Below are 10622 nucleotides of genomic sequence, written 5' to 3' on the forward strand. Positions count from 1 at the left end.
CGCAATCTCTTGGTGCTTTAGCCCAATCCTCTCGCTATCATTACCATGCCATGTCAGGGGTGTTAGCTAAAGCACCTATAGGTCTAGGACCAGGCTCGTCTGACCTAAATGTGTAAGCACAGGTACATATCTAGCTGTTTTTCCCTGGTCTCTCCCCATGAGAAGCTCATTTCAGTTTTTTTGCTAATGGACAGATACAGATGAGCCTTGACTTTTACTGTCAACCCTTTTTAAGACAACTACGTCACCTCTCTCTTGGCCCCCTGGTGCTCTGTTGTCATGCATTTAGCTTGTGTATGCTATTTGGGTTACTGCAAGGCCACTGAGTCTGCTAGCAATGATACTCAATTCTGCTACTCATCTTTATACGGAACAGATAAATCCCAAGTTGACACACCAGTGCTCTTTTTTGTGACTAACCTTTTTTTTTTATATGGAATTGTAAATATTCATACTGCAAGGGAAATGGCTATTTTGCATGTTGGAGTTATATTTTTAAGGTGGCTGCCAAAATGAGGTCTCTAGTACTAAAAAAAGCTATAACAGTGGTTGTTTTGAACTGTTTTGGTCATCTTGGTAATTCTTTACAACTGTTACATGGTTATCATACTACTACATGAACAACAATGTTATAAATAAACCAATGTATATTTACCCATTGGGTAAAATTAAAGTACAACAATGATACTATCCTTCAAGGGATCCATGTCCCAGTAATTGACAATTACCGGGGCTTCCTTTTTTTGGTCCTTTGAAGTTTTTATTTCATAGAAATACTAATTTACCAAATTCTGCAGTTGATAAAAAATGAAAATACAAACAGGAGCGAGACTATCAATGATAGTAGAAACATTAAAGTGAAACTGACAGCATTTTTTGCAATATTAAATATGATAAAAATCTATTCATATACACCCCCCGGAGGAATATGACACTTTAAAAAAAAAAAAATCTGACAAGCGAGTACTTAGATATGTCATGTCATGTTTTCATAAATTCTTAGAATGTTTGGGAATTTGTGAAAATTCTGTAGCAATATAGAGTGGGGAAGCGGCCGTGCGTTTGGACAATTAATAGACACTGCAGTAAATAAAACTGAATAAAAATATCTGTCTCGTCCAGGACCGGAGTCTACGCAGACCGGTACACCATAGCTACAGTAGGCCTTTATGCAAACAAGCCATTTGCCACCATTCACTGTGAACTGGAATGTGTGTTTATAGGCAGTTGCAAAAACGGGACTTTAGATCACTAGAATGCATTCGCCAAAAGCCACAAAATATACCCGAATGGATTTCTGCAAATATGTACATACCCCAGGAGTCCTCTTACATTTGCGAACTTTACAGTTCTATTGATCCATGAAAAGATAGGCTCTCTCTCCCTCAGTTAAGCGCACATCAACAACAACGAGATCAACAACTAATGCTAGCCAGAGTAAGGTGATCTAAAATGTAACTAAGGAACATTAGATAAACCCTCTCAAACTTTTTCAGCTAGGTGACCGTCAAAATTGCACTGAAACATAATGGGGAATTGTAGCCTACTTGTCCTTCTGTAGCTTGCTTGCAACCCATCGCCCAAGCTAACTGGCTAAAGTCGTCTAGCTTGCTTGCTACCCACTTCCAGACACAAATGAGAGAACATCTCACTCTGACCATTTTACTCGCCCTAGCAGAGCTGGTTAGGTTGTTCACATGTTATCTAGAGCGTTTGTGACTAACTATTATTTTCTTAGCCTACATTTACTGACACCGGTCATATTCAGCGGGTTTTCATGTTCGTAAATTCATCCGTTATTCTACGCTCTGGCACACTCAGGCGAGACTGTTTTGAAATCGGAGTAGGTGGCCAGAGTGAATTTGTGAACGCAAAATATATGCTACTGGATAACAGTCGTTCAAGTTCTTGCTAGCTAAGCAAAACACATCTCTAACTGTGTATAACCACCAAAAATTATATGAGGGGATAAAGTCAGTCACTCACCCACTCCTCCAATGACATGACATGACATCCTCTTAGCAGCTAGCTAGCTAACGTTAGGCTCCGTGTTTCTAGCTTGCTAAAGATACGCTAGCCTATTAGCCACGTTATTTGTTTTTGTATTTGTATTTATTATGGATCCCCATTAGCTGATGCCAAAGCAGCAGCTACTCTTCCTGGGGTCCAGCAAAATTAAGGCAGTTTATACAATTTTAAAACAATACAATACATTCACAGACATCCCAAAACACTGTGTGCCCTCAGGCCCCTACTCCACCACTACCACATATCTACAGTACTAAATCAATGTGTATGTATAGTGTGTATGTTATCGTGTGTGTGTGTGTGTGTGTGTGTGTGTGTGTGTGTGTGTGTGTGTGTGTGTGTGTGTGTGTGTGTGTGTGTGTGTGTGTGTGTGTGTGTGTGTGTGTTTGTGTTGCTTCACAGTCCCCGCTGTTCCATAAGGTGTTTTTTTATCAGTTTTTTTAAATCTAATTTTACTGCTTGCATCAGTTACTTGATGTGGAATAGAGTTCCATGTAGTCATGGCTCTATGTAATACTGTGTGCCTCCCATAGTCTGTTCTGGACTTTGGGACTGTGAAGAGAACTCTTGTGGCATGTCTTGTAGGGTATGCATGGGTGTCCGAGCTGTGTACCAGTAGTTTAGACAGACAGCTCGGTGCAATCAACATGTCGATACCTCTCATAAATAAAAGTAGTGATGAAGTCGATCTCTCCTCCACTTTCAGCCAGGAGAGATTGACATGCATATTATTAATATTAGCTCTCTGTGTTCATCCAAGGGCCAGCCGTGCTGCCCTGTTCTGAGCCAATTGCAATTTTCCTAAGTCCTTTTTTGTGGCACCTGACCACACGACTGAACAGTAGTCAAGGTGTGACAAAACTAGGGCCTGTAGGACCTGCCTTGTTGATAGTGTTGTTAAGAAGGCAGAGCAACGCATTATTATAGACAGACTTCTCCCCATCTTAGCTACTACTGCATCAATATGTTTTGACCATGACAGTTTACAATCTAGTATTACTCCAAGCAGTTTAGTCATCGCAACTTGCTCAATTTACACATGATTTATTACAAGATTTAGTTCAGGTTTAGGTTTTAGTGAATGTTTTGTTCCAAATACAATGCTTTTAGTTTTAGAGATGTTTAGTGCTAACTTATTCCTTGCCACCCACTCTGAAACTAACTGCAGCTCTTTGTTGAGTATTGCAGTCATTTCAGTCACTGTAGTAGCTGGCGTGTATAGTGTTGAGTCATCCGCATACATAGAAACTCTGGCTTTACTCAAAGTCAGTGGCATGCCGTTAGTAAAAATTGAAAAAAGCAAGGGGCCTAAACAGCTACCCTGGTGAATTCCTGATTCTAACTGGATTATATTTGGAAGGCTTCCATTGAAGAACACCCTCTGTGTTCTGTTAGACGAGTAACTCTTTATCCACATTATAGCAGGGGGTGTAAAGCCATAACACATACGTTTTTCCAGCAGCAGACTATGATCAAGAATGTCAAAAGCTGCACTGAAGTCTAACAAAACAGCCCCCACAATAATTTTATCGTCAATTTCTCTGAGCCAATCATCAGTAATTTGTGAAAGTGCTCTGCTTGTTGAGTGTCCTTCCCTATAAGCATGCTGAAATCCTGTTGTCAATTTGCTTACTGTGAAATAGCATTTTATCTGGTCAAACACAATTTTTTCCAGAAGTTTGATTAGTTGGCTATTTGAGCCAGTAAAGGGGGCTTAACTATTCTTTGGTAGCGGAATGACTTCAGCTTCCGTCCAGGCCTGAGGGCACACGCTTTCTAGTAGGCTTAAATTGAAGATGTGGCAAATAGGAGTGGCAATATCGTCTGCTATTGTCCTCAGTAATTTTCCATCTAGGATTGTCAGACCCCGGTGGCTTGTCATTGTTGATAGACAACAATCATTTTTTCACCTCTTCCACACTGACTTTACGGAATTCAAAAGTACAATTCTTGTCTTTCATAATTTGGTCCGATATACTTGGATGTGTAGTGTCAGCGTTTGTTGCTGGCATGTCTGACTTGTGATCATTGCCCTTGCTAGTTTGATTGTATTGACATTCCCAGCATTAGTTACAGTTGTCCGTTTTTGTCCAAAATATTGAGTCATTCAAACTGAAACAGTGCATCCTGAATGGAGGCAGCAAACAATGTACCAAGCCAGCTGTGCTTTACAATATTTTTTGGACTACCAAGAAATGTATTGGTGATTTATATTAATCATGCATTGAACTGCATCCATCTATTCCGCCAACAGTGCCTTAGTGTACATCATGGAATGCTGAGTCAAATATAACCTATTTTTAAAACCTCTTATGAAGTTGGTTTTGTAGCATAAACGGGGAATTTTATAATTTTGAATGATATTTTGATTGTCTGCTTGTTTCATATCTGAAAAGTAGTTAAATCGCTGTTAGTTCCACTGTAAGTGCTTGATTACATAGATACTAAGCAAAATACTGTAAATCTCTCCCCTTTGTGACTGAGAATCCACCCCCTTTGTGTGCCTGTGTGTGTGTGTGTGTGTGTGTGTGTGTGTCTGTGTGGGTAGTTCTGCACGGTGGAGGGCTTTATCACAGCTCTGGTGGATGAGTTTCCCAGGGCACTGAGGGGCAGGAGAGAGCTCTTCATCGCTGCTGTCTGCCTGGTATCGTACCTGATCGGCCTATCCAACATCACACAGGTACAGCACGACACTCTCTCTCTCTTTCTCTCTCTCTCCCTCTCTCTCTCTCTCTCATTAGCCAACCATGAAGTTGAACTACAAAACCTCCACGCTCTCTCTCTCATCATTAGCCAACCATCAGATTGAACTACAAAACCTCCAAGCTCAATGAGACAGTAGTTGATACAAATTTGAATTACATTGGTTAGCACTATCGCTGTCTAATTCTGTACAAAAAAATAACAGATTTGTTTCGAGTAGAAAACGAACCCCAACCACCATCTTTTCCCTCTGAGACGAGGATATGAATATAATGTAAAGACCACAGACCATATGGTTTCCCACCGTAGTAAGACTCACCCTTCTGTGCTGTGTCACTAGGGAGGCCTGTACGTGTTCAAGCTCTTCGACTACTACTCCGCCAGTGGGATGTGTCTCCTCTTCCTGGTCTTCTTCGAGTGCATCTCCATATCCTGGTTCTACGGTGGGTAGAGTCTCTCGACAACGTCAAATACACATAGTACAGTAGATACATTATTGCAGTGAACGGTATTGCCTCAGAAACACCCTGTTTCAGCATGACAAAATGACTTGTTACAGTGATGTACGCTCAGGCAAGAGGCGATGAGCAAGAGGCGATGAGCAATGAATGAACTGGACACACTAGTTAAAGCTGAAGGTTGAATGATCAAATAAACCCCCACTTGTCCAGAGACATTAGTCCACCTTCAAACCCTGTTTACCCCCAGGGACGTCAACGCTGCTCACATGTCCTACACTGCACCAGCTCTCCTCCCTCATTACAATTCATGACAGACCAGTGGAAAATTGGAAGAAATTGAATTTGAATATTTGGATAACACATTCATTTGTCTCGCAGGTGTGGACAAATTCTATGACAACATCCAGGAAATGATTGGCTACAAGCCCTGCATATGGTGGAAGCTGTGTTGGGTTTGTTTCACCCCTCTCATCGTGGCCGTAAGTAGTACGCCACACACATCCAATAGAACATACCATGACTTGAACGGAAATGACAAATCATATCAATATGACCTGCCTCAAGCAATTTTGAGACAGCGAAAGAAAGTGTCTGAGAAGAGGTGGTGTCAGGATTAATTAGGATCGTACCATGTCTTCCACAGGGGGTGTTCTTGTTCAGTGCAGTCCAAATGGTTCCTCTCACCTTGAACAACTACGTGTTCCCTGCCTGGGGCCAGGGAGTGGGCTGGCTCATGGCTCTGTCCTCCATGGTCCTCATCCCTGGATACATGGTCTACATGTACCTCGGACTCAAGGGCACCTGGAAAGAGGTAATCTACATAATGGTTTATGGATATGGGGTGGCAGGTAGCCTAGTGGTTAGAGCATTGGGCCAGTAACCGTAAAGGTTGCTGGATCGAATCCCTGAGCCGACAAGGTAAGAATCTGTCGTTCTGCCCCTGAACAAGGCAGTTAACCCACTGTTCCTAGGCTGTCACTGTAAATAAGAATTTGTTCTGAACTGACTTGCCTTGTTAAATGAAAAAATATGGAATGTTCCCCCCTTTCTCTAAGAGCAAGAGAATAAAAGCAATTTGGTGATGATTGATATGTAACCCAAATGGTTTATTATCATGTGATTAAGTAGTAAATAGATCATTTCAGTCAGGTTCTCCTCTCTGGACATGTTGGAGATGCATTCATTGTGTTACTTAATTAACTGTTTTGTTGTGATTCTTTCTCAGCGCCTACGGATAATGTTCCAGCCGCCTGCAGTGGTCCGACGGCCACAGGAGAATGGACCTGAGACAGTGGTTGCCGAGACCAACATTGCTAGTCCCTCTAACGCGGCCAACCCAAGTAGTCCATCCAACCCAACTGCTACAAGCCCGGTTGCTGCAGCCCCGCCCAACCCAGCAACTCCAGCCATTCCAGCTCTGGCTAGCCCTGTGAACCCAACTAGTCCGACCGTTCCAACTGTCCCTACCGTCCCTGCCACTCCAGCCAACCCGACCAGCCCTACCAGCCCACCACCCAATCCGGTTAGCCCAACGGCAAAAGAGACGGCCATCCCACCACCCAACATAGTGAGCTCAACAAACCTGACCAACGCTGAGGCCAATATCTAGACAAGGCAAAACCCTCATGGAGATTGTGTAGTCAACGGCGAACATTACAAAGGACTTCCAAGATTTTAATTGATTCACCTACCTCCAGGGGCAATATCTGATCAAACCGGATTTTAAAATCATGTTTAATTTTTCTGCATTTGTAAAACCAACCCGTTAATGTCTTTTTATTGGTATGCATTAAAAATGCTCAAATCAAAGACTGTTAGTGTTCACAAAAACTACCGTAATCTGAGTAAAAATATGTAAACAAACTGTGTAATACTGTGAGAAAAGAAAATAACTATTGAAAATAGAATAGCAATTTGTTCAATATCTTCATGAACCAAGTAAATACAGTGTGTCTATAGTAGGGATGAAGTACTAGTGAACAAAATTGTCAAGATGGGAGAGTGCAAGGGACAGAGTCAAGTTATCGTGGTTGTTTACTAAGCCTCACACAGTCATCTCTTTACAAAACTTTGCACTCTGTGAGGCTGATTACAAGCCACATGGCAATGGGGGAACTCTGATGAAGAAGCACAATGCCAATAAGAAGTTTAAAGTCTATGAACCCTGGAATTATCCAGTATATCTGTTGCAAAAGATTTCGTGTGTGAGAGAGACTGTTATTTTATCTTCCTTTTTTTTTGTAAAAAAAAAAAGAACTTTTATGTGACAAACATTTTTAGAATTATTTTTAATATGTTTTCTACTATAAATATTGTGACCGAGGACCAAAATCGTAGGCAGACGAAAGCAAAAACGATCTATGCCATGTAGTGTTTGGTTTGAGAAACACAGGGTATGAAAAACATACAATAAAAAGAAATGCAAACGCACAGGGTATAGAAAAGTGATTTACAAACATTGACTATCCATTGATGCTGACAGTCAACCCTGTTTACGTTTTTTGCATGCTTTCCTCAGGAACGTCAAAGAAAAATTCCAAAATGTCTCCTGACAGATCTAAGACGAGAACAGAGAAGGCCTTAAGCCAGTTATCAACCAATTTATACCAAGCCATAGTCTGTTTGCATGACTGGGCAGATCTCCTGAATATCACTTTGTACACTTTGTACTAGCAAACAATATTGGACCAACTCTATGTTTAAAAAATATTCCTTTTTATTTCACTTTATGTGTAATGATCAATTATACATTGATCAATTTTGTATTCAGCAATACAAATGTAGATGTAGAGATGCAGGCCAGTAGAAGAGTGGTCTGTTTGTCTTTTTCTTTTCGTTGTCTTTGCTTTACTAGTAAAAAGCTCAAAGCTTTAATTTCAACAGACATTTGACATGGCGTGTTAAGACAATGCTAGTTGGCTTATACGGCAGTGAAAAGCATCTGGTCGAACAAAACACGTTTACTTTGAAAAGCAAAACAACCAAGTGAAAATGTGAAATGGCTGCAGTTCATGTCCTGTGAATTTTGTATAAAGTTACTCCACCACAGTTTCCTCCGGAACTTTGTTGTAAAAACTGTACTGTGTAAAACATGTAACTGTGAATGTCTGTAGTACATTGGAAGTTATTGTCTAAATGTTGAAAAAAATGATGAAGAGTTGCTGCTTTCTGCAATAATATTTTGATCACAGAAACTAAAGCACATATCTTACAGAAATATACGAAATTATGATGACAATGAAGATATTGACGATTATATTAAAAATAGAAACTATGTCTAGTAAAAAATCTGATTGTTTTGTTCATTTTTAACTGTCTCACTGCCTAATGCACAACACAATATAAACATGATATGTATTTAAATGGTGTCATATGATAAAGCACGATTGTCATGTTATACAAAAAGAAAAAAGCTGAAAAAATAAATAATTATAGAAAATATGAATAACTGTCCTGCATATGTTCACTACTGCGCTCAAGCATAATGTTATGTTTGCCGTACTGTAGCTTTTGATGTCATGAAATTAGGTCACCATAATAGACCTCTCAAATACTATATTCTGCATCAAACCTCAGAATAGTAGTAATTGGCAATTGTTTTGAATCGCTGAACAGAGACAATAGATATGTGTAATGACATTTGTAATGAATAGATTTACACAATTAAGAAAATGCTGTCTAGAAAAAAACAAGTAAGGATGTATAGCAAATAAAGCAAGAATGGAAAAGCATACAAAGGCAATTGCTAATTACTAAAACCATGGAGTTGTACTATAGAACTAGGTGGGAGACAAAAAATGCAATGTACAGTGACATCAGAAAGTATTCACACCCCTTTACTTTTTCCACATTTTGTTGTGTTACAAAGTAAGTTTCAAATGGATTTAATTGTCATTTTAAATTGTCACATGTAATATGAAAGTGGAAGAAAATGTGTAAAAATTAGTTTAAAAAAAATCATATATATGAAAAATAAAACACTAATATATCTTGATTAAATAAGTATTCAACCACCTGAGTCAATAGATGTTGGAATCCCCTTCGGAAAGCAATTACAGCTGTGAGTCTTTCTGGGTAAGTCTCTAAGAGCTTTGCACACCTGGATTGTAAATTTTCACATTATTCTTTAAAAAATGATTTAAGCTCTGTCAAGTTAGTTCTTGATCATTGCTAGACAGCCATTTTCAAGTCTTGCCATATTCCAAGACGATTTAAGTCAAAACTGTAACTTGGTAAGCAACTCCAGTATATATTTGTCCTTGTGTTTTAGGTTATTGTCCTGCTGAAAGAGGAATTTGTCTCCCAGTATCTGTCGGAAAGTTGACTGAACCAGCTTTTCCACTAGGAAATTTCCTGTGCTTAGCTCTATTCCGTTTTTTTATCATAAAAAACTCCCTAGTCCTTGCCGATGACAAGCATACCCATAACATGATACAGCCACCACCATGCTTGAAAATATGAAGAGTGGTACTTAATGATGTGTTGTGTTGGATTTGCACCAAACATAACGCTTTGTATTCAGGACATAAAGTACATTTCTTTGCCAACTTTTTTGCAGTTTTACTTTAGTGCTTTACTGGAAACAGGATGCATGTTTTGGAATGTTTGTATTCTGTAAAGGCTTCCTTTTATTCACTCTCTCAATTAGGTTAGAATTGTGGAGTAACTACAATGTTGTTGATCCATCCTCAGTTTTCTTCTATCACAGCCATTAAACTCTGTAACTGTTTTAAAGTCACCATTAGCCTCATGGTGAAATCCCTGAGTGATTTCCTTCCTCCCCAGCAACTGAGTTAGGAAGGATGTCTGTATATTTGTAGTGACTGGGTGTACACCATCCAAAGTGTAATTAATTACTTCAACATGCTCAAACGGATATTCAATATCTGCTTTTTTTTATCCATCTAACAATAAGTGCTCTTTTTGCGAGGCATTGGAAAACATCCATGGTCTTTGTGAATGAATCTATGTTTGAAATTCACTGCTCAACTGAGGAACCTTACAGATGTGTGGTGTACAGAGATGAGTTAGTCATTCAAAAATCATGTAAAGACTATTATTGATCACAAAGTGAGTCCATGCAAATTACTATGTAACTCGTTAAGCAAATTTGTACTCCTGAACGTAATTTAGGCTTGCCATAACAAAGGGGTTGAAAACTTACTGACTCAAAACATTTCAGCTTTCCATTTTTAATGAATTTGTAAACATTTCAGTAAACATAATTCCACTTTGACATCATGGGGTATTGCGTGTAGGCCAGTGACAACAAATATCAATTGAATCCATTTTAAATTCAGGCTATAACATAACTAAATTTGGAAAAAGTCAAGGGGTGTGAATGCTTTCTGAAGGACCTGTGAGTAAATCCTTTGTTCAGTATATAGGGGGGAAATAAGGCATTTCTATAATATTCATATCCTGCCACAG

The 10622-nt window shown here is 39.4% G+C and overlaps 1 protein-coding gene across 4 annotated transcripts in view; it reads left to right on the forward strand.

Annotated features, from left to right (window-relative positions):
* Nucleotides 1–8640, forward strand: part of LOC129830399 (sodium- and chloride-dependent GABA transporter 1-like) — a 40590-nt gene extending 31950 nt beyond the window's left edge. For all 4 annotated transcript variants that reach the window (XM_055892949.1, XM_055892951.1, XM_055892947.1 and 1 more), the window contains 5 exons: nt 4577–4708; nt 5072–5174; nt 5571–5671; nt 5836–6003; nt 6418–8640. In XM_055892949.1, coding sequence (XP_055748924.1) covers nt 4577–4708; nt 5072–5174; nt 5571–5671; nt 5836–6003; nt 6418–6801 — 888 coding nt within the window. In that variant the 3' untranslated portion in view covers nt 6802–8640. The remainder of the gene's footprint in view (nt 1–4576; nt 4709–5071; nt 5175–5570; nt 5672–5835; nt 6004–6417) is intronic.
* Nucleotides 8641–10622: the final 1982 nt, after the last annotated feature.

The sequence above is a fragment of the Salvelinus fontinalis genome, chromosome 31 (genome assembly GCF_029448725.1).
Source record: "Salvelinus fontinalis isolate EN_2023a chromosome 31, ASM2944872v1, whole genome shotgun sequence".
In the NCBI taxonomy this organism is placed as follows: Eukaryota; Metazoa; Chordata; class Actinopteri; order Salmoniformes; family Salmonidae; genus Salvelinus; species Salvelinus fontinalis.